Here is a 24,414-nt window from a genome sequence, read left to right as displayed (position 1 = left end):
AATTAGTTGATATTCATTAAACAACTAAGTAATAAGATATTATAAGTTGAGTACAAATTCTTAAATGAAACGATTTCATGGTAAGAACATTTCTATTGGACTGGCCCGTGCACATTTAGTGTGTAAAATCGATCACTTACAATTTTAAAATGATCATGAGAGAAATGAGTTGATTATATGTGCACGTCTCATAATGAGATAATCTCATATAAGACGAGCTAAGCTGTAAGTTGATTTCTAGTTGTACCTGTACTCGAGTAGCAAAAGCTTCCCATAATTAATCTTACTCCATCCATTTCACTACATTCAATTTATGGAAGATTTTCAACTATAATTGGAAAATCAATATCCATAAGTGCATTAGATAACAATTTTCACTATATATACTTGTCCAAATGTCAACCAAATAACTACTCAAAACAATTCTAGAAATTTAAAATTTGAACTGAGTTAAAAGCCAAATAGGAAACCAAGCATTCTATTAATTCACGAATAAATTTGAACATATCCACCTTATTTCTCATATAAATATAGGAGATCAATACAATTATACAAGCATAAAAAGTTGTTCATACTCAATTAGAAGCAAAACTATCATCACCCAAGTCTAGTTCATGATCATTATACTTATAAACCATGGCCCATACAAGAAAATAAGCAAAGTTTAGAGTAGCAACAATTCCAAGCACCCAACAAGCTTTATCCACTCTTCCAAGATTAATATCATTTGGTAACCAAGAGCTTGTTTCACCAACAATTTTAATAAATGCTGAACTCATGTAATAACCAGCAGCAATATGCAATGATATCATAGCAGTTGATGTACTCCTTAATGATTTGGGATACTCTTGATAATATAAGGCTACTTCTGGTGCAAAATAAAACCCTTCTCCAATACCCATTACTACTAATGGAATTACTAGCCATAATGCAGAAAATGGTGCCACTTCCTCACCATTTGATTGTTTTGTTAAACCATGTAATTCGACTAAATTTAGTCGTTTTCTTTCGATTAGAGCGAAGGCGACTGCTGCAAGGATGTTGCTAACATGGCCGAGTCCAATGCATTGCAAGTATGTCAAATTCCGACCAGTTAGTTTCTTGTATGTCGGGTATATGAATCGATCGAGAATAGAGGAAGTGATAGCTGTGGATATTAGTGTGACTACTACAAATGTTCCGGCTGGGATTTTGAAATGAGATCCAACGTATCGATCCATGACTAATGCCATTAACACTGTGAAGCTAATTATAACTCCAATCACACCACTTAGTAAGATGCTACTTGACCATAATGGCATCAATTTCAATAGCTTCTTTAAGTCTTCTACTTCTTCTACTGTGCATTGGCTCCATGATTTTGTTTTGGAGTTTGCACCTTCTTTGATTAATGCTGCTTTGTTTAAGAATCTGATCGTTTTGCATTTATAAGGTCAAATCGAGGGTAATGTTATAGTATAAAACATATCATAGAGCCTCAAACAAAAGCTGCTCTAATACCATATCAAGAAACCAACTCAACTAAAAACTTAAGCTAATGGTTAAGACCCAATATATATTTTATACTCGAACATGGAAGAAATGACAAACATTTTGGAAGTACATACATATATAATAAGTGAACATATGCATACCTAAGACTTGTACTTGGCTCTCCATAGGTTAGTTTTGAGTCCTCACTTTCATAGAGATAACAATCTTGTCTATTTTCAGGCATAACCCTTTTCACATTCTTAAGGGATGCAACAAAAACTCTTGCAATGCTAGTAAAAGGGCTTCCTTGAGGAGGAAATTTTCGATAAATTCGTGATCCAAGTAAGAAGAGAACAACAGCTATGGTATTTGCAGCAAGAGCAATGGCAAAGGAAAGTGCCCAACTTACACTAGTTTGGATATATATCAAAAGGGTGTAACCTATTATCCAACCAATATATAAGATGAACACAAACCAATTGAAGAAACTTGCTTGTTGTTTAGGCTTATCGAATTGATCTGCTCCCATAGTTCCAAGTATAAAACGCGTACCTCCAAGACCGAGTGATGCTAGTGTTAGAGAAATATAGAGAATCGAGTATTGCAAGGTTGTTGGAGGTATACATGACATGGATGAGTTTGAATCACATTTAGGTGGTCTCAAGCTTCTAATGGTAACCATCAATGTGAACATCAAAACCCCCTAAAAAATTACAAAATTTAGTTAGTTACTATTAGTACAAATAGCTCATTAGAAACTCGATTAATACATCAATTGGAATCACATACGAGTAGAGAAATGAGGGAGGAAACTAAAGTAACCGCGAAGGCACCAAACGAAGAATCAGCAAGGATGGCCGCGATTATTGGGAAGAAATTTATGAAACCACTAAAAATGTTGTTGATCTGAGTTGCTGGGATGTTCTTGACATTGAATACACTGATAAGGAACACTATTAAGTTTGAGTACCATGCTCCTGATGCTATATTTAGTCCCAAACTTGTTCCTACAACCCACAACATATAACATATTACATATTTACATGACATATATGCTAATTCTTATTAAATTTAGTGAACTCAATTTAAACTCAAGTTCTTGAGGAACTTGCTGAAGTGCCGATTGTTACTCATATGTGAGTTTTCTATATCGGACAAAGCTAGAGAAGACAATTATACCCCTTTATACACTTGAATAGTAACTCTTATTAGTACTAGTTGATAGGGGTGGAGCAAAAATAAAAAAGTTCTATAAAGGCTCTTTGCAATTTCAAAAATTATGATATTTTTCTAATATGTTGTGTGAGAACGGAAGCAAAGATCGGAAACAATAATGAAACAATAAAGATTCAAACAAACAATAAAGAAAATCACGCCGAGAAATTAACGTGGTTCACTATCAACGTGATAGCTACATCCACTGGCACCGAGAATAAATTTTTCACTATAAATCGGGAGATTACAAGATGAACACGAGAAACCACAACAATGGCTCTCCAAGCTTTTTCTCTCTTAGTTTTCCTCACTTTGTGTTTTGCATTGCATCTCATTCTAATTCTAATTACATGGGGCCTTTATATAGTATACTAGAATTGTCAATTATGAACCCGACCCGCAAAAAGCGGGTTTTGAACAAATTTTATAAAAAAGTGACCCGTTTAACCCGCTTTTTTAAACCCGCAAAAAGTGGGTCAAAACGGGTCGGGTCGGGTTGGACCCGTCGGGTTTCAACCCTTAAAAGTTAAAACTTAAAAGAGAAAAAGCAAGCGTGAATGCGTGATAAATTCTTAGCCCTAAATCATTTCTTCTTCATCCTCAGCCGCTTCTTCTTCATCCTCAGTTTCAGGCGACCTCAGCCCTAAATCTATGGGACGTCGACCTTCAAGTAGTAGCCGCCGCCGCCCTCCGTTCCCATGAAAAGGGTATTCGCCATCACCTCTTGGACAATTCTTTTCTTCTTCATCATCTCCCACTCCTCAAGAAGGTAATTTGAAGTACCAATTTCATTTGTTTACTTGTTGACTTGTTGCCTTGTTGTGTTGGTCTCGAATTTTCTGCAAAGCAATGGGTTTCTGATTGGGAATTGCCGAATTGGGTATTAGTTTTCTGCAATACTTGTTGACTGACGAGAAAGAAATGGGAATTGGGAGCAATGGGTTGCTGTTCTGATTTTAGGTATTACAGTTACTGTATTAGTTTTACTCACTTGATTCATGCTAATTTTCTTAATTAATTTAAAGCCCAAAATGAAATCCATTGCTTTAACTGATATTGTTGAATCTAGTTGTACTTTTTATTCTTTTGATATGGCTGATTTACTAGTGTTCATAGTTGCAATTTTCGAAATGCGATTGAATCTAGCTGATTGATGAAAGTTTAGGAAGGGGGAGGAGATACATTACTCTGTAATCTACATGGGCCATTTCCATAATTCGTGTTGGTTTAGTGATCTAGCTTTAGGGAGGATACACTACAGAGAATTGCATCATAATTCTTAAAGTATCTTGATATAGAAGACTAGTCGTAAAAAAGATGGGAATGGGGGATCTCAACTCTATATTTCGGGGAATTTAGTCAAGAGAAAAAAACTGATTGTCGTTTTAATTTTGAGTACTACCTATAAAAGTTTCTAACTAATTGGGAGAGAGCCAGACCTCCTAAAAGCCTGCTCATTATACTGCGATCTAGTTCCTTACATGTTTGATCTGCCATGGCAGTTCACAACATTTAATTTAATGCAGATCTATTACCCATGACCTCAATTTATGAATTTATACCAACTACAGATACCATACAATATAGATCACCCCCGTTCTCCTTAGAGCCAAATGATGATAGTTGAGCCAAATAAAATCCATTCTTGCTTCCTTTTGTTTTGTAGGAGTTGAGCCAAATGATGATAGTAACAATCCTGGAACAGATGGAAGTTATGGAACAGATGTTGAGACTCCTAACATTGGGCAAGAAGCTACTCCCACATTCGGAACTCGCAAGAGAAAATAGACATCAGATTGTTGGGACCATTACAATACTTTCGATGGTGATGAATTCGCTGATAAGAAGCCAAGAGCTTACTGTAAGTATTGAGGAAGAATAGTCTAGACTTGCGAAAATTTGTGATCTACTTAGGCCATTTGACCTTATTACCAAGCAATTTTCGGGAAGGAATTATCCAACAGCAAACTTGTATTTGATGAATGTCTGGTCAATTGAGTCTCTCATATTGAGTTATTGTAATATTGAGGATGAGTCGATAAGCAATATGGCGAAGGGCATGAAGGCTAAATTTGATAAGTATTGGGAAAACTATAGCATGATTCTTTCCATGGCTGCCATTTTAGATCCTCGCTTAAAACTTCAATATGTGAAGTTTTGTTTTGTGCAATTAGATGGTAGAAGTACTGAATATAAGACTGAGAAAGTGAAAGAAAGTCTCTTCAAGCTATTTGAAGAGTATTCACAAGTTGATATTTCTCCCCTTGGTTGTACTAGAGTTGGAAGCAGGAATGCAAGTCTTGCTGTAAGTTTTATTCGTAACCTTTTGATATTATGTTGTACTTAAATTTGTTATTCAATAATTATTAATAGAAGTTCTCTTGTTTTGTAGGCGTTTTCATCTTATGAGAATTCTTCTTCTCAAGGTAGAACACAACTAGATGACTACTTAGGTGAGCATAAATTGGATCCTTTGTCGGATTTGGATGTTCTTGGTTGGTGGAAGGATAATGCTAAAAGGTTTCCACAAGTTGCAAGTATGGCAAGAGATTTGTTAAGTATTCCAATTACTACTGTTGCTTCCGAGTCGAGTTTTAGCTTGGGAAGTAGGATACTAACAAAATGGAGAGCTTCCTTACTACCGGAGAGTGTCGAGACTTTGGTCACAACCCGAAGTTGGCTATATGGATATGATGTTGAAAAAGGTAAATTGTCTTTCTTTTTTTGCATTTTGAGAAATAAAGAGATTCATAGCTAATTAAATAGTTCGTTTTTTATTTGTGTGAAGATAACAATTCTCTTGAAGACGGTGTTGAAATTCTGATTTTGCGGGATCCAAACAAAGAACCTCAAGTTATCGGCATAGAAGAAAGCGGAGTTGAAATTCTTGAAGATGATGATTTTTAGTAAATGTTGTCTTAGATTATTAAATAGTAGACTATGAACAAGTTTATTAAATTGTAATTGTCATACTTTGTTGAACTAATTTTATTTTCTGTTTCATGCAACTTTTGATATGTACTCAATTACTCATTCTTGGTGGATTGAAAAATTAGAATTGCAATGCAGTTGGGTCAACTAATTATATACTCTCTTTTTTAGGATGTTGCATTGAAGAGCAACTCTATATAAGTTACAATTTTATCGTAATAGGTACATATTAATATATTATCATTGACGTAAATTATTTTTTCAAAAAAGTGCAAAACCCGTTGGGTCAACCCGAACCCGACAACTTAGGGTCTTAAACAAGGTAGTCAAAACCCGAAACCGTAATTTTTTAAACCCACTCAACCCGAACCCGAAAATATTTTTATACAACCCGACCCGTCCGACCTGTTTGACAGGTCTAAGTATACCTCATAATAAAAAGGAATTAGGTTAAGAAAATGCAAAAAACCGTCAAAGACTAAAAGTAACCGGCCAAAAACGTGCCAAAAAACCGTCATTACGCGAGCCGTGAAAAGGAGCAGAACCAACTCCGCGCCCCGTGGAGTTCTACGCGTCCCGCGGAATGGTATAGTATGTACTCCGCGCCCCGCGGAGGTCTCTCTGACCAATTTCCTCTTCATCCCATATAACGAATTTTTCGAGTCACTATATTTCAACAATCTCCACCTTGACGAGAACACGTAGTCAACCACTACCTCATCGAACCATAGTGAAGCAAAACCATTCTCGAGCCAAAACCCGATGCAAAGCTCAAGCATAAGCCATACATCCCGAAAAGTCTCCAACCAAGACCCATCCTGATAAGTCTTCAACTAAGACCCATCACATACTCGTTTCCAAGTATAACAACTCATAAGGCTCAACTAGCATCACAAGTTCACTCATAATGCTCCATCTGCATCACGAGTACACGAGGCAAGCTCCACCTTGAGGTTGTGCACACCTCCACCTGTGAGCTCCCTCACACCGCCCCTAAGGGCCTATGCTAATGAATCCAGCATAGTAAAGAATCTACTAGGACTGTCAGACCATCCTACCTTCTTTACCTCTATCTTCATGTACGTGCATTCCGAATGAAATCTAACCACACTGTGCGTCTCCCGAACATCAAGAACCTGATCACTAAACACACAATTGTAGTACACAAAAGCCAACCAAGGTTGATCACAACGAACCATCACCGAGATCAAGACATAATCAAACTCAGCGAACACAACCCAAGCTTCAACTGATGTAACAAAGCACTTAATATCACTCCCGTACATAAGAAACACAACAGCTGATCCAAGCAAACTGTAGAGAGAACAAATATCTACCTGCCAGTGCCCCCACCCAGGTTGAGTCACAAACCTACAAATGACACTTCTGGCATGCGCAAAACAGGTACACATCACAACATACTTCAAACACCGAACCATTACTCTAGACATGTAGACCGACTTAGTCTCAAAATGAGGTGATGTAATTGAGCTAAGTAACACTACCAGTCCATACAAAAGTTCCCACACTCTGCTCATACGTAAAGTCATAGCAAGTCACTGCGCCCGTTCACTATACTCTACAATGTGCTCATAAGTTGGAGGTCCAAGTGACTCCACAAAAACGGCTACCAACCTTGCCAATTCCATAAGGTTCAATGCATAACCTTCCACACTGATAGCAACCAAAACAACACTCCCTACAGCCAACCTATTAGACTTCTCGATAACACATATAGGCTTTTCTTGAAACCCTTTAGATCGGCGGAATATTCCCTGTACTGACTCCTTTAAACTATCCACAGAGATAAAGATAGCACCAGAAATCACAGTTAGAGAGATACCTGGGGTAGCATCAACACCATCAATCTGGGGTCGAACAGAAATGGATGAGGAGTTAACCTCATACTCCACCTCAAACTCGATACCACTATCACCATAACCAGCTGCTGCAAAATACACAACAACACACCAAAGCCCTAGCAAGACTCTAAATATGAGATAGCACGATACCCTACTAAGCCACACCACACACATTCTGGGCACCTCTAATCCCGTGTGTAAACCCCGATCGAACAAACTAATCCAGTATCTACTCAACAACCAAGTACCAGAGAGCATGCATAAGACTCTCCCTAACAAGGTCCAATTTGCTAATCCTGTAACACCGTCCTACAATGGTGTTATCCCATAGGTATGATGCCACAAAATACCTAAAACACAGAACATAACAAATCCACAAAACGAACTATCCAAATGTAGCCAACTAACCATCTTACCATACAAGTGATCATAAGCTTCAATGCTAAGCTCACACCCGTGTTTTAACCCAAACACCCAATGCTTGTCTTCCTCAAGGTAGGCATCCTTGACACATGTAAGACGATTCTCAATGGACATTTCCAGCCTTCTACTTTCACCCATACGACCATGCCTATCATAAATCGCCATCTCCTGGTGAGAATAGAAGCACTTACAGCAGAACTAGGCAGCGTAACACCCTGAAAGACATACAGGGATTTCACCTTGACACCCTTAAGTATCAAAACCGAACCCTTAAAGACACTCACTTCCCCATTGCTAAACTCACCCTTGATCCTCAAATCATCTAAGGTCCCAAGCGATATCAAGTTCTTCTCCAATGTAGGAACACGCCTCACCTTAGTCAAAGTAACCCTTCTCCCATCACTAGTCCGAAGTCTCATGGAACCAATACCTACTACTTCACATGGAGTACCGTTAGCAATCGTAATTGAAGCCCCAAAACAAGACTCATAAGTATCAAACCAATCCCGACGATGACTCATATGGAACGAACTACCAGAATCAAAAATCCAACTATCAACCAAATTACTAGACTCAACACAACTAATCAATGCTAAATCTTCCTCCAAATTATAGCTCTTGTTCTGTTTACTTTCGACTACTGTGGCATGAGATTTATTCTTTAATTCTGGACATTTAGACCTAAAATGTCCTGGTTCCGGACAGTGATAACATATTATGGTCTTAGTGTTGCTAGACCCATCTCTACTATTACAAGTATCCGACCTAGCACTGTTACTATTGTTAGACCCCTTATTCTTTCTAGAATTTCTACCCTACCTAACAACTAACCCACTGCCATAATTTTCATTATCACCTGTCGCCTTTTGACGCAACTCCCTAGTATAAAGTGCTGCCTTCACTTCTTTTAGAGTCAACGAGGTTTTGCCAACCACAAAAGACTCCACAAAGTTCTCATAACTATTCGGTAGAGAAACAAGCAATATTAACGCTGCATCCTCATCATCTATCTTAACTTCTAAATTACGCAAATCTGGTAAAATAGAATTAAGATTTTCTAGATGATCCCTTAATGGCGTACCTGACTACATCCTGAGGCTAAACAACCACTGTTTCAGTAGCAATTTGTTGGTTAAAGATTTTGTCATGTACAGTGACTCCAATTTTAACCATAATTCTACGGCCGTCTCCTGATCAGCAACCTCCGTTATGATATGATCATCAAGACTTAGTAAGATGGTAGAATGAGCCTTCTCTTCCATCACTACTAACTGTTCATCAGTCCATCCGTCTCTAGATTCCGACGTAGATGTCGCACTCTTTGGGATGGACGCCAAATCTGCAACTGCTTTAATAACGCCTTCATCTTAATCTGCCATAGCCCAAAGCTATTCTTTCCATTAAATTTCTCAATCCTTATTGTAGAATCTCCTACCATTGTTTCCTTCAAAAACTCTTCCTAGGATTAAACCTAAGCTCTTGATGCCAATTGTTGTGCGACAGCGGAAGCAAAGATCGGAAACGATAATGAAACAATAAAGATTCAATCAAACAATAAAGAAAATCACACCGAGAAATTAACGTGGTTCACTATCAACGTGATAGCTACATCCACCGGCACCGAGAATAAACTTTTCACTATAAATCGGGAGATTACAAGATGAACACGAGAAACCTCAACAATGGCTCTCCAAGATTTTTCTCTCTTAGTTTTCCTCACTTTGTGTTTTGCATTGCATCTCATTCTAATTCTAATTACATGGGGCCTTTATATAGTATACCTCATAATAAAAAGGAATTAGGTTAAGAAAATAAAAAAACCGTCAAAGACTAAGAGTAACCGGCCAAAAATGTGCCAAGAAACCGTCATCACGCGAGCCGTGAAAAGAAGCAAAACCAACTCCGCGCCCCGCGGAGTTCTACGCGTCCCACGGAATGGTACAGTATGTACTCCGCGCCCCGCGGAGGTCTCTCTGACCCATTTCCTCTTCATCCCATATAACGACTTGTTCGAGTCACTATATTTCAACATAATAATTTTGTATCTTTAAACACTTAACATATACAACATACTTTAATATTGAGGCCTCTAATTTTCCGGGGTTCTATGCGATCGAACATGTTGAACATGCTTTGAATCTACCCTACTAGTTGATTTTAGTGATGAATCTCTTACATATTTTTTTTAGTTGTTGAGGCTTATTTCTTAACTTATAATAGAAAACATGATACATATGCTAAATATTATTACAAAATAATAATGCAAAATAAAAATTAAAATATAGGAATTTGTATTTTCCCTTTGTTGATGGTTAAAATAAAACTCACAAATACACTAAGAAAAACTTGAAGATGATCTTTGTAACGACAACCGCTACCCGGAAACTTGATACTTGTTATAGGCGTGTAATCACTTTTCTTTTGTGATATTTTCCCAACTTGGGTTTTAACTTGGAAATTTACAACAAGTTACAAACAACACAACACACCCCTAGTGCTTAGGGTATGTCACTTAATGACAAAGAGTTTGATGAATTATAAACTTTGGAAATTCTATCAAGAAGTTTATAATTCTTTTTGAAACAACACAAGAGAGAAAGTAAGGATAAAGAATTCAGAAATTAGGTGTAAGTGACCTCCTTCCCCCAAGCCCCTATTTATACTAGTTCAAGTATACCAAAGGGTCATGGACAACATTATTCACACTATTAAGTCACTTGTAACTTCATAATCAAAGTTGAACAAGAATAGAATCTAATGCTCATTGATCAAAGAATACAAAAAGGCACATTTTTGTTCCAATTTGTCTTTTGTCCTTCCCTTTGACCCCTTTGGACCTTATATGTTTAGTACACTTTGTCCTACTACTATTTGTAGTACTTGGTGATAATTCTTAGGATTAAATATACACTAAATATTCAAGAAATAAACAAATAATAACTAATAGAGTAAAAGCAATGATTGGTCATTGATAGATTGATTTCAACCTATTTTTCACACTTTTATTTAATAATATCCACCCTTTCCCTCATGGTTTTGCGGTATAGGATTTGTTAGGCATCGGAGCTGTTAATTAGAATCTAGTTGTGAGTTAGTTGTTATAAAGATATTTAGTAAAATTATTTATTAATTGTTGACTATATACAAGATAAAAAGTGGATCAAATTAAAAAGCAAAAAACGATAATTAGCTTATTTATTTTGGCAAAAAAAGTCATTTATTAAATATTTTTCTGACTATTTAATTAATTAAAAGTCAAAAATAAAAATTAAAAACCAAAAAAAAAACAAAAAAAAAAAGCATTTTCCAAACACCCCAAGTATTAAAAGTAAAGGAAATTTCACATGGTATCATCGAGCTTTCATGAAACGCCAGTGGTAGCACTTTTGTAAGATTTTTCACATGGTAGCATCCAGTTTATGCCTTATCCAACTGTCGTAACATTTTCCGTTAAATTCTTGTCAATTTCCATTTAATTCACCATTTTGACGTTTCTACCCTTATTAAGTGTTGGTTCATGTCTTTATAATTTGCCTTAAATCATTTTTATGCTCTCAAATGTTTAATTCACCATTTTGACATTTAATTCACCATTTAATTTATCAACGTTTTCAAATGCTTAAGTAAAATTACAAAAACAAGAACCAATACTTAACAAGGGTAAAAACGTCAAAATAGTGAATTAAACGGAAATCGACGAGAATTTAACGAAAAATGCTACGGCAGTTGGATAAGGCATGACCTTGATGCTACCATGTGGAAAAATCTTACAAAAATACTATCCCTAGCATTTCATGAAAGCTCAATACTACCATGTAGAATTTCCCTAAAGGTAAATATCATAAACTTGTCGGGAGCAACTTTTCTTTTCTTATGCAGTTACAATTACGTAACTTGTGCGAAATGTATCTTAACATGCTAAAATAGTACTCCCTCCTATTCAGCTTATGTGTCACATTGTCAAGTCACCTTAATTGTCACATTTCTATTTTAGTATGGGTTTTTGACTTTTATGCCTTTAGTAGCTTTATTCTATTTTCAATTATACCCTCCATTACCCATACTAATTTTCCTCCCTTATATTAAAAACCCATAATACTACTCTCTTTCCTACCCTTAGAGTCCCACTTTTGACTCTCCTTAAAATCCGTGAAAAGTCAAATGGAATTCTTAAGGTGAATAGGAGGGAGTACTACTTTCCAACATTATTACTTGTACTTTTTTTTGTTCTCATGCTAGTCGTCATTAAACTATTTTTAATCATTTACCTATCAAGTTAAATATAAAAATTTATTTAATATTATAAAATATGTAATCAGAAAAATTAAACAAATAATAGCAAGTTATATTTTTCTCTTAAACATTAACAATAAATTCTAAAGTAAAATTGTCACAAGATAAAAAAAATACAAATAAAATGGTTCATATATAAATATAAGTAATGTTGAAATATAATATGAAAGGTAACTAATGGATTTACCCTAATATGAATGCATTCAATGTAATTGTAGGTAGTACTTGCCTATAAATATGAAAGTTCGCCAACATAGAAATCACACCAATGAGTAAAAATCTTTCTATCTTCTAACTTTTACTCATTATAATTTCTCCTTATCTCTCTAAGTTTTAACAAAAAAAACTAATATTATGAGCATGTTTTTCCTTTGTACAAGACCCACATAAAATTGCTATAATAAAGTACGGAACATAAAAAAATTAGAAAGTACTCTTTAATCTCTTTTGATTTTGAGAGTAAGGATTTATTAAGATTTAAATCCGTGACTTTTTATAACGTTGGCTTTTAATATCATGTTAACAAACCAATTCAATTAAAAATTTCAATTGATGGTTGATGTCCCAACATTATATTATATACTCCAACACTACATAGCAAACTCAAAAAGCACTGAAACAAATAAAAAAAAAAAAAAAGAGGGAGTGAGAAAGAAACCTAGGATTAAGAAGGAGCTAAGGAAGCCCCCTTTGCCATGATTATTGTGTAAATTAATCCTAAATTGGGTGCCTTCTTTCTCTCGCGATTCCAAACTTCTTGTTGAGTCCTCCATTTTTGATGAGCTACTAAAGCAGTTATTGAGACTTATATCACAAATTAATAATTATTTACTGTTTATTAAGCCGAGTAGCTTCCAATAATACATTTTCCAAGTCAACTGTTTCATATTTGTTAGGTTGTAAATCATTACTCTTTAAGTCATTTTCATAGCAAGCTAGCTAACACTATCAATGGGTGTTTGGTATGAGGCTTTAAGATTCGATTAACATATTTATTGTTAAATGTTTTCCATGAGATTGGGTTAATTTAATCTCTTTCTATATTTCTCTTGTCTCATAAAAAATTTTTTTTAAAAAAAAAGTGAATAGAGTGATATTTTGTAGAAAACTAAAATAAATGTGAATATGATAAAAAAAAAAGTAAATTAAATGTATGAATGACAATTATATATGAAGTGACATTTTCAATTACAATTAAATGTGATAAAAGAAATTTATGTTTAAGTTCCATTCGAAATATTTTGATGTCATATCTCATATGTGTGCAAGAGTGACATTTTCACATTTTGAACACGACAAAAAGTCATAACACCTAGAAAGAAACTCAAGTCAAACCCACTATTCTGAATCAAACAGTTTTAACCCGCTTAAAACCTTAAGGCTCAAAACTCTATTCCTAACACTATCGTCCCCATTGATCATTTCACCCATCAAGACTTTCAAAACCTTGCGATTTCTATTGCGCAACTTTGAGAGCATCACATCAGGACCTTAGGGGAGATTCTAGCTAGAACTCCCCCAATTGCTAGAAATGAACCAAGTCCAATCTGATCTTGCTAGAGCACTCTCCCATGTCCACATAGGTTTCCACACAAGAGGAGTGTTGACCGCACAAATCTAACGAGGTTCCATCCTAAAACTAATTGGTAAGAAGAGAATAGATTAGCATTAAAGTAATAAATCTTGTCTTAATTGAAATAAATATTGCCATTTCAAGCAAGGTTCTGAGATAGAAGATTACCTAGACCTCTCCTTCCTTCAGTCTACCCTATAATAAAAAAAAAATAGAGTGAACAGAATGCTATTGTATAGTAGTACACAAAGACAGTTTCAATGACCATAGTTATTCGATAGTGAAAATCTCAACAAAAACTAGGTAGATGGGAAACAAAGCAAAATTTTATAGACCTGACAGATTATAACTTTATAACTATAAAAGGAAGGATTTACATAAGAAATGGATGTTATAAATTACCCATATACAAATGATATATCACGTAAAATTATCGAGACTAGAACATAGCATCAGATGTACAGTTGAAAACCGAGAATGGCAGAGTTTAAGACCCGCCACTGAAGAAGCTTGGAGTACTTAATGACCAAGGACTAAAGCGAGGTTATTGCTGACTTATGAGCAATGTCATATACAGATATGAGAATTTCAGCACCAATCAAAATGATGATAAGCCATTCAAGGAAATCGGACTTCCTATTCTGTAAGATTTCTTGCAGAAACCGAATGTTATGCTGTCCAAGGAATCCAATAATTAGTAAAAGAAGTAGTAACAGTAGTCGTAAGTTTAATTTCACGTTTGTTTGTATGAAATTCACACCTCTACAAACTTTAATTTGAAATCTAGACTGGCAAATCTTTGTGTCAATTCAAATTCATCACGAAGATATTCCCAGATCTGAGCGTACTTGGCGTCCTTCCATGCAATGTCAGACCTGCAAGGTGAAGAGATGTTCATTACTTACGAGTTCACAGACATGGGAATAACAAAGCAACAGAAATATATAGCTGAGACTGAGACTCAATACAGTAGAGTTATATGATCCGCCACCAACATTTCTATCAGAAATACATAAGGCCATGAAAGATTTATTTCTTTTTAGTTGTCTCAAGGGAGAATGGTTCACAAGCTTGAGAAGCCAAGTGAGGATCATAAAGGCATCGATGAGACGTTGACTAGATAAAATGTGTCTCGGTTTGTTAAGGTTCAAAGGTATAAATGGAAGGAAAAAACTTAAAATTGGGATCAACTACTCACTATTTTCAGGCTGAACATAGAAATTACAATTAGTGGGTTGTACTTGAGAGTCATTTGTATTTTTAATGGACATTTTTACCTGAAACCTGAACTTCAAGTTAAATTATCTTAGAGTTTAAAAGTCAATAATGCAATAAAATTTTAAAAATAAAATTAGATAAAAAAATCTCCCTTTCTCCTCTTTCTTCCGTCCTCCCTTCCCTACCCACCCTTGTGACAATGCCCTGTAACCACCCTATTCCCCTGTTCATCCCTCCTCCCACCATCCCCTGGCCTTTCCACACAGCCCCATCACCTCCTCTATTGCCCCATATTTTCTCTTTGTCATGTCCTCCGGTAACTCTTCCACCATCAAAATCATTTCTTTCAAGTGTTTTTTACTCTCCTCCAACCATTTTTTTTCCATCTCCTTTTCTCTCCTCTCTATATTCATTTTTTTTCCAATTAAAAGAAGTTGCTAACTTTCAACAAATTAAAATGGTGAGTAGAGAAAGTAAAAGAGCTTTGGGATGAATTGATGAGAAATGGATAATGGATGGCATAATAAGAAAAATGGCACACGATGGAAGGTCGGCACAAAGCCACAAGCCTTCACCACGGCAAAGACCTCTTTTGGAAACTGACATATATTTGGGACTGAACTTAAGGTATATGTTTATTTGGATATGTTAATAAATCAAAAACATGGTACTGAACCTCTACACCGCTAACTTCATAAAAGGGAATACTCCTTTAGGAAAGGTAATGGGAAGGGGTCAGAGGAACATGAGCATGGAGAAGGGTTAAGGACGTGAAAGGTAAGGAAGAAAGAGCATAGGGAAGGGGCGGTAAAGGTTGGTCAGCAAGCGGTCACGGTTGCTCTAGTCAAATTTTCACACAACCCGACATTGACCCAAATCGACCATAACTTAGTGGGTCATAACCCCAATATTTTGACCCGTAACTCGAAAATAATCGGACCAGAAACAATTGAAAAATATGGTTAAAGCCGACCAAAACCCTAACCCAACCATTTTGACCCGCTATACGTTCCACATAACCGAAATGACTTTTTTTTAGTTACAAATCAATATTGCACCTCGTGCGCCTCTTTCACCTTAGCTTCTATGACTCTATGTTATCTGTTTTAGAGTTTCAGATACTAAACAGTTACCAAAATATTTAACTTTGCTTAATTTGCTGGATTATTTCTAAAGAAATAGTGGCTTATTTGAATTTAGAGGAGAAAAAAGGCCCTATCTTGCCCTGGCCGAAGTAGATGAAGATAGCAAGAGCATTGTTCTTCTCTTTCACAAGTGTACCGCCATTCGTGACCATGTATTCTTCCCTTTTCTTCTTCGTTCTATTTTCTCCCTATTCTTCTTTTTTTTCTAATTTCGATCACTTTTCTCTCTTTTTGTTTTCTTTCTTTTCTCTATTTTCTTCTTATTTTATTTTATAATCCTTGATTTCTTTTTCCTTTTTTCTTTGTTTCTTTTTTTCTTTTTATAATTCTCCTATCTTTTATTACAATGATTCATTTAACATCTAATTTGTTTACAAATTAGTAAAAAGAATAATGATAAAAATATGATGTATTTGATGTATGATTTATTTTAAGTACTTGCTTAATTTTTATATCCATTTGTTATAGTGATCAAGTCTTCGCATATAGTTTTTTTTGTTTGTGCTATCTTTAATTTGGTTTGTGCTTGTCTTGACATCAATATATAATTATTTACAGCTTGAACAACAATTTCATCTCTTCCTATTGCATCTTCACACTCTATAGATCCTGCAAGAGAATATGGTCAACTCAATACTATATTATCTTATGACTATATGTGCTAAAGAAGTGTTTGTATTTTGTAATTATATGAATTCCATGTTGTTTTAAGTATTAAATATGTTTTAAAATTAATTTTGAGGCGTTTTAGCGAAATTATGCGCCTTGCATACGAAAAGCCCACACCTTCGCCTTACGCCTTGATGCGCCACACACCTCTTAAAACTAAGATAGGAATGGAACTAGTAATCTCACATCCTCCAAGTCCTACCATTTCATGTATTAGGGGAGAACATTAAGTCGAGACTTGGGAATTAAAGATGGAAATACCATATATCCTTCATCAAAAACACACCCATCTTCTATGATGAAATCACAGAAAATCATAAATGACAATTTTTGCTTCTAGAAATATATAAGAATTGTTGGCAAGTCCTTCATGCAAGTTCCAAACGTCCAAGTTTCCAAAGGCAACAAGGAAAGCTATTATTTGATCCACGAAGTTCTTCTCAAGAAAGATCCAAAGGACTAGACTTAGACAAGACAAATCCAAACATTTGTCCCCAAAAGAACAATAGGGATATTATTGCATTTTTCAGGTTGTTTTAAGTGTGTTTTGTCATTTCAAGTTGTATTAAACAAACTCTAAGTTGTTCTACTTTTATAGTTGCTAAAGTTATTAGGTATGTTAGTAGTTGTTGAAGCCTAGTAATAGATAAAAGATTATCATCCACACATGAGAAGAAGCAAAGGAGCTAGAGTTAGTTACGCAAGAAGCACAGAAAAGCCAAACAAAGAAAGTCAAGATAATCCAATGTGCGTACATAAGGAGTACAAAGGATTGAGTTGTATTTCCTTCCTCAAGCATTCGAAAATTCAAGTAACATATTTTCCATGATCCAAATGTCCTTCTAGAACTCAAATGCAAACCAACTTCATCCGAATAAATACTTGAGTGTGGAACAAAGGAATTAGCTTCCTACTTTCCCTTTTTTTTTAATGAAGGAAGTTCCATAACTTCCAATTAGAAGTTGCAAAAACCTAGTTCACCTGTACAAGGCTAAATCAGAGAATAGTTTTTTTCCTTAGCTTTTCCTATATGTACATGTACTACGCACGAGTTAACTTAATTGAAAATTAATGAAAGTTAAGCATTTGCTCAAAATATGTCATGCCTTTAGTTCTTGGATAAGAATTCAACTCTAAAAAAGTCATATTACTTAGTCATAGGTTCTTTATCAATTGGAATTAAAGCTTTCCCATCTATCTTTCCTTCATTCATTCCCAATTCATACAGCTATCTGGTTAGTTATGGTGTTGTCTATATCAACTAATCATCTAGACCTCATCAACATAAATTCTAGCTTTCATATCACGCATTTACCTTGTTTCCACTAACATCACATTGAAATCTCATCACACTATCATAACATCACCGAAAACCAAGTCTAGACACATTCTAAAAAACATTTGCATCCTCGTCCTCTGTTTGAACTTTTATGTTCTGGTTAGTCACACCTGAGCAACAAGAAAGAATAGAGAGCAAACAAGTATTGTAGAATACTTTATCTTTTCTACTAATATTTCCCAACTTAATTCACTATAATGCCACACAAAAAACAATACTTAATATATTTTCCACTCATCAAGTCACATTCCCGATCTCACCCTCTAGCCTCCCATTTCCCATTCCCACTTGCCAATCACCCCCTACGTTCACGGAGGCAATTAGAGATCTGACAGAGTTATTGTTCTGACACAGATGTCATAATGTACCACCAACTACTTGGTTCTGATTTTGCATGTTCATTAGTAATTAGGAATCCAGACAGGATGCTATATCATTAACAAACATTCCAATAGTGAGTCAAATGTGAAGGAAGTCTAATCAAATATAGAGCACAAAGCTTATAAATTTGACTTATAAAAATCACCTTTCAAAAAGGCCAAGCTTAAGAATCACATCAGCCAGGTTAGAATTTGCCTTCCCAACTAACTGGAAGAGCTTCTTTCTTTCCATGGTGAAAGTCCCAGTTTTTTCCATTGCGCGGTTTATATCAGTGAACTCTGCCACTATTCCATCAACCTAAAAGGAAGAGGAGACATTTAAGAACAGGCTAAACAAATCAGACAGCTAATTTGTTAATGTTAATGATCTAGGATGACACACACCTGACGGACATAGTAATCAAGTGCAATACTTTGACCAAGTACGCTACCTATGGTACGGATACCATCAATATTTAAGCACTGCAGCATTATGTGATCTAGGCCAGCTTGCATCCAAGTATTTAGATTTGGCTTCTCTCTTACTTCAAATTCTGCATAACAGATCAAAGAAAAATTAGCAGGCCAAATATCACCCCTGCTTAAAAAATAAATAACCCAACAGGCACCTGTTTCATCAAAAACTTATAACTCTACATTACATTACTTTACATTTCTTACCCCAATGCTAAGTGACTCACATCTAGGGTAGAATTTGGGGGTCGGATGTACGCAATCTTACCCTTATTAGTCATAACACTAACAAAGAGGTTGTTTACAATTAGCATTTGGTAGCAAACATCACGTACAACTTCACATAACAAAGAAGTGCACATGATTTAATGAGTCATTTTAATACATTCATTATAATCAAGAACCAAAGAACCATAAATCTTTGGCTGCAACAAAAATAAGGGACGTAAAAACTTAAAACTCTATGTTAAAAAACCAATTTATAAGACTTTATGTAAAGAAAAGAGAATATAAAGAACAAGACAAGTAGACAACATTAAATTGCAAATCCATAGAGAAAATTCACCACCAGTATCTAGTAAACTAGTGGCAAAAGCTTGTCTGCTCTGTTAAAAAATCCACTTAGTTGCGGAGGAAAACACCTCCTCTCCATGAAAAACCAAAAGCAATAGAAGCTTATTACATGTACAAAATATCAAACAAGCTAGACTAACAAACTATGTTGGGTAAGGTGGTTTGACCCAGTTACCGATTCCATTTGAATCTCTAACATTTTCTTTGTCATTCTAGAGTTTTAATGTCTTTATTTCTGACACCTTATATTATCTTTTTCTTTACGGTATTGATGTTATCTTTATTCGATATCCGAATTACTTTCACAAGAGTGTCGTTCATAGATGTTATTCTTACTTAATAATTAATTATATTAGATCATTTTTATGTGTTGTGGCCTTAGTGTATGTAATCTACTAGTATACTTCTTTTTAATATCTATTTGCTAATCATAGTTAAAGGGTCGGCCTCACAGAATAGTGGATCCTAATAGGATTTCTAAGAAAAATATCCACATTCACATCTAATTAGATTATTTATGAAGTATCCAAGTAATATTAAGTAGACAAATTAAAACTAATCAAAAGTGGTAAATACGCAAGATGAATTCAATATTAAGAAGCCTAGAACAAAAAACATCCCCACTAACATGCAATAGCAATCCTCACTACCCCATCAAATCAATTTAAATTAATCATATTACCCAACTAATCTAATCAATCCCTTTTGAGATACAAATTAATTTGTTTTATTAGGCGAGGCCTATCAAATCTTAGCTCATGTACTTATAATATTAATTTAATATCAATTGTAAATACTTCAACTTGAAGATTTTTATTTTTGATTTATACTTAGTTGTACAGAATTTAGCAGAAAGATTAAATGGAGTAATAAAAGACTGTCATCAATCTTGATTAAATAGTTGATAGACATTTCAACTCTTTTTCTTACATGTTACGGTTCAATTTATCACTCAAAATTACTGAAAAAAGTCACTATGCTTTAAGTACAGAAACGCAACAAAAATAACACACATCACACAAAACCAACTGAGAACATCAAGATGCCAAGAACCAGAGTATCCAAAATCATACGCCCCATATGAACTTTGATCTAAGCCAATCAACACTAATCGAGTTCAAATCTGATCCATAAATTGGAATTATCGAATACCATATCAGACTCTCAAATCTATCAATTGATGGGAATCATTGGTAGTACATCATATTGTTGGGGCTTTTATTTATGAACAGGTGAGTTGAAGGCTATGGTTAGGGCTTCAATTTTTCATCTTCTCTAGCAACGATTGTGCTATTCTTATTCTTTCCTTTTCGCATTACACGATCTTAAACCATATTCAAAACTTTGCGGGTTTGAATTTTTTTTTTCCCTACTTTATTTTATTGTCAAACTTCTCTAATCTCTAACCTCTAACCTCTCTCACGTGCACTTTCTTCTCTCATTTTATGGTTAGATGAAAGCATAATTTAATACTCCATAATATCATACTTATCAAAAATTTAAATACATTGAACTCATAACAACGAAATTCAATAAATGTACCGAATATCCCTAAGTTAAGATTTTCGGTTTCAAACTATACGAACCACAATTATGGTAACCATGGACCAAACACGATAAAAAAGAATATCGACATAAATAAAAGTGCACACCCATATATTATGTCATAATACACTCCAAAAAAAAATCCATGTCGATGATACAGACCATCTTTTCTCATCTCCGGAAGCAAGCCAGAAGCGTGTCTTTCCACAATTTTCAAATAGCCATCAACTTCGTGATCACGAACATTGAACAAAACAATTGATCCGTATTGAAAAACCACCATGTAGCCACAATCACTTCCACTTAAGGTGGCCCCGAGACCCTAAAAACCACATGAGTTAGTCAGCTTAACTTCATTGTGCCCAAGATAGAATACAGAAAGTTGGTCAACAAAATTCCATGCAGACTATTATGAATCAACCATTTAAGGTTAATGTTTATTAGTAGATTGCCCGAAAGAGAAAAAGACGAAAGTGAGTTCGAGGAAAAGGAATTTTAGCTTACTGGTATGATTCGAGAGGTCACTGGTTTTGACCATGGTTACCACCTTACAGGCGGGAATACTACTATAACCTTTACAGATAACCAATTAGTACAAGCTTTTTTCCGCCAAGCTTCATCTTCCTCACTCCATTGGCTATGGGAACTACTAAGATAAAATTCCCAGTTCATAGCAAACATTCATATAGCTGCTTTGTTAATAAGAGACAGATGGATGGCACAAATACTCTGGAAACAAGACAAGGTTCAGACCTCTAATTTTGTCATGCCTTTAGATGATTGTTTGACTGGGTTATATAAGATACATAGTTCAAACGATTAGAATTTTATCTTAATTAAGGTTATTTTATTATGTATAAGTCCTATTAGTTGGAATCTTAATCCAACTGGGGTTAGATTAGCTTGCTTATTTTCCATAAGGACTAGAATTGTAATAATTATTAAAAATAGTCCCTCAAAGTTTGATAAAAACATTCAGATTTTCAGCAAAATATATGGTTCAAAATGGGTGTGTTTTTATGCAGACAGTTCGTAGTCCTCAACTGGAATTCAATTTAGAAGTTGATCCCTTAATAATCTTCTTTAATCACTCTAGTACCCAACCATCTCTCTCTAGAATACATGGAAGATCAGACTTGAGAGTATTCAGAAGGTGCTTGATAAAATCAGTAGGGCAGCTCAAACATAAACAATTATCATGCAAAAGAAATTGCCCAGAGTGCAAAATGACTTTAACATTTCCTTATGAAGCTCAGTTTCCCATTACATATAGGATGAACCGATGATGAGCACTTGAACAAGAAAGATCAACCACCTTGATTGGGCTAGATAGAACAACATTCCATTACTCTAGTATCATTAAGCGGTTCCCACCAATTATACAAAGCCTTACCCGTACAATATCAAAGAGGAGTTTAGAAAACATCATCTCCTATTTCCCATAAATAAGAAGTGTGTGATTTTATGAGTTACTTGACTATAGTCCATTATAATTCCTAACAAAATAAGCATAATATCTGGCTCCATTAAAGACAGACATAGATTGGCCTTGATACGTTTATACAAATTTTCAAAACCAAAGACACGGTAGGGCATTATCGTTTTGAAGCATGAATTTGAACAGAAGGGGAAGTAGTCACACTGAAAGATTTAAACGAATAAACTACACATAATTAACTCACGTTGGGTTCAGGCTTGAGCTTTCCAAACTTCAAAACAACATAATTTGTCATCCTAGATGTAGGCGGGATATAATTAGACTTGTTCTGTTCCACCAAGCTCTTCAAGTCCACACTACAAGAAAAAGAAGCACCAAAACCAAAGATCAAGCAACAACCAAACATTGCAAAACCCAATATGAAGGAGTATAGCATAACATATAATGCTTTTGTATCTAAATAAAACATTTAAACCAAAATTGCGTATATTATTCACCTAAATTTGACTACTGTTGTATATAACTAAGCTTATTGGCCACTATGAAACTTTATCAAAAAAAGAACTCACGGTTAGCTACTGCACTTCTATCTAGGCATATAAACATTTCAGCAACTTCACAAGGATTTTCAGTTGATAATGAATTACCCAATTCGTAACCAATTTACCTGTTCTGGAAGAACTCATACCACATACAGTTAAAAATATATAAGGTCATACTAATTAATAACAAAATAATTCAATTGTATAAATATAAATTATCCTTGCATAGAGTATAGAGATTTTGTATGGAAACCTAGTCCCGTAATTACACAGCCATCACAGCTTAGTGAGGAGTAATACCTAAATTATTGAACAGGGGTGTTCGGTTTGCAACTGGAAAAACAGTTTTCCGCCAAACCAAACACCCCTGAGAATGAAACTAAACATAAGTTACAAAATTGAACTAGAAGGAAAAACCTAGTAGAGAAGAAGAATGCGCGAACAGGAATATAAGGGCGAGGATCAGTATCATCATCATTATCATTCTCAGAGAAAGAAGTAGACTTAACAACCTCAGAGCATGCAATTGGCTCATTCCACTCAAATGTAGTGGTAGCAAAGGGTGAAACAGGAGGCAAACAACAAACTAGGGTTAAATTAGGGAAATTATAAAGGGGGGAAATGGGGAATTTAGGAAGAATTAGGGTTTTGGGGAAAGAGAGATGAGGAGGAGAGAGAAAGATGGAGAAAGTGGTGAGTGTACGAGGGAAGGAGGAGTTAAGGATAGATTTGAAGTGAGTTGCAGGTCTCCATAATTTGGCCATTGGAATAGGAAGGAGAGAAATGTGTTGAAGATGATGATTGCTGATTAGTGATGACTTCAATTGGGTGGAGTGGGGCCTGCACCACTGGTGGCTCAGAGTGGTGCTACTAGAAGCCTTTATTTGGGTAATTAGGTTAATTTTGGGACAGATGTTTTGAGTCGTTTTAAAATCGGACTTGTGTTTACATTAGTTTTTATATAATTTTAAATTTATTTGGAAGTCGGTCAAGTTGGATTCCATTAAAATACTGATAAATATCGAATCATCTGGTCTATTTTGAACTCTTCTAAAAGCTACCATGGAACTTTGTTGGAAAGACAATTGTAACTTGCAACATGCAACTTGTAAGGGTGTGGTTGGGCAAAAAGAAACGGAGTCAGATAACGAGGATGAGCTGAGACTTAAGAGGGATCATATGAAAACAACTAAAATGATAAAAATTAAAAACTAGACTGAATATATATATATATATATATATATATATAATCTTTTAAATAGTAGATATATTTGACTAATAAATTTGATGAATGAAAAATGAAAACCATAAATATTAAAAAAAATTAGTAGAAAAAAATATA

The 24,414-nt window shown here is 35.0% G+C and overlaps 2 protein-coding genes across 2 annotated transcripts; both read right to left on the bottom strand.

Annotated features, from left to right (window-relative positions):
• Nucleotides 1-453: 453 nt before the first annotated feature.
• On the bottom strand, nucleotides 454-13,234 carry LOC130803489 (protein NRT1/ PTR FAMILY 2.4-like). Its single transcript, XM_057667604.1, has 4 exons — nucleotides 12,856-13,234; nucleotides 2,263-2,480; nucleotides 1,635-2,176; nucleotides 454-1,410 (listed from the first exon to the last, which is right to left on the bottom strand). Exons 1-4 carry the CDS (start codon nucleotides 12,968-12,970, stop codon nucleotides 576-578), a joined length of 1,710 nt encoding a protein of 569 aa, XP_057523587.1. The 5' UTR covers nucleotides 12,971-13,234; the 3' UTR covers nucleotides 454-575.
• Nucleotides 13,235-14,076: 842 nt separating this feature from the next.
• Nucleotides 14,077-23,956, bottom strand: LOC130803490 (protein RETARDED ROOT GROWTH-LIKE-like). The gene is made up of 7 exons (XM_057667605.1): nucleotides 23,490-23,956; nucleotides 22,775-22,886; nucleotides 21,255-21,414; nucleotides 18,906-19,054; nucleotides 18,668-18,819; nucleotides 14,531-14,645; nucleotides 14,077-14,444 (listed from the first exon to the last, which is right to left on the bottom strand). The coding sequence occupies exons 1-7, from the start codon at nucleotides 23,834-23,836 to the stop codon at nucleotides 14,304-14,306; spliced, it is 1,176 nt and encodes a 391-aa protein (XP_057523588.1). The 5' UTR covers nucleotides 23,837-23,956; the 3' UTR covers nucleotides 14,077-14,303.
• Between the last annotated feature and the right edge of the window lie 458 nt (nucleotides 23,957-24,414).

Source organism: Amaranthus tricolor, chromosome 17 (genome assembly GCF_026212465.1).
Source record: "Amaranthus tricolor cultivar Red isolate AtriRed21 chromosome 17, ASM2621246v1, whole genome shotgun sequence".
Taxonomy (NCBI): Eukaryota; Viridiplantae; Streptophyta; class Magnoliopsida; order Caryophyllales; family Amaranthaceae; genus Amaranthus; species Amaranthus tricolor.
This window is presented reverse-complemented; position numbering and strand designations above follow the sequence as displayed.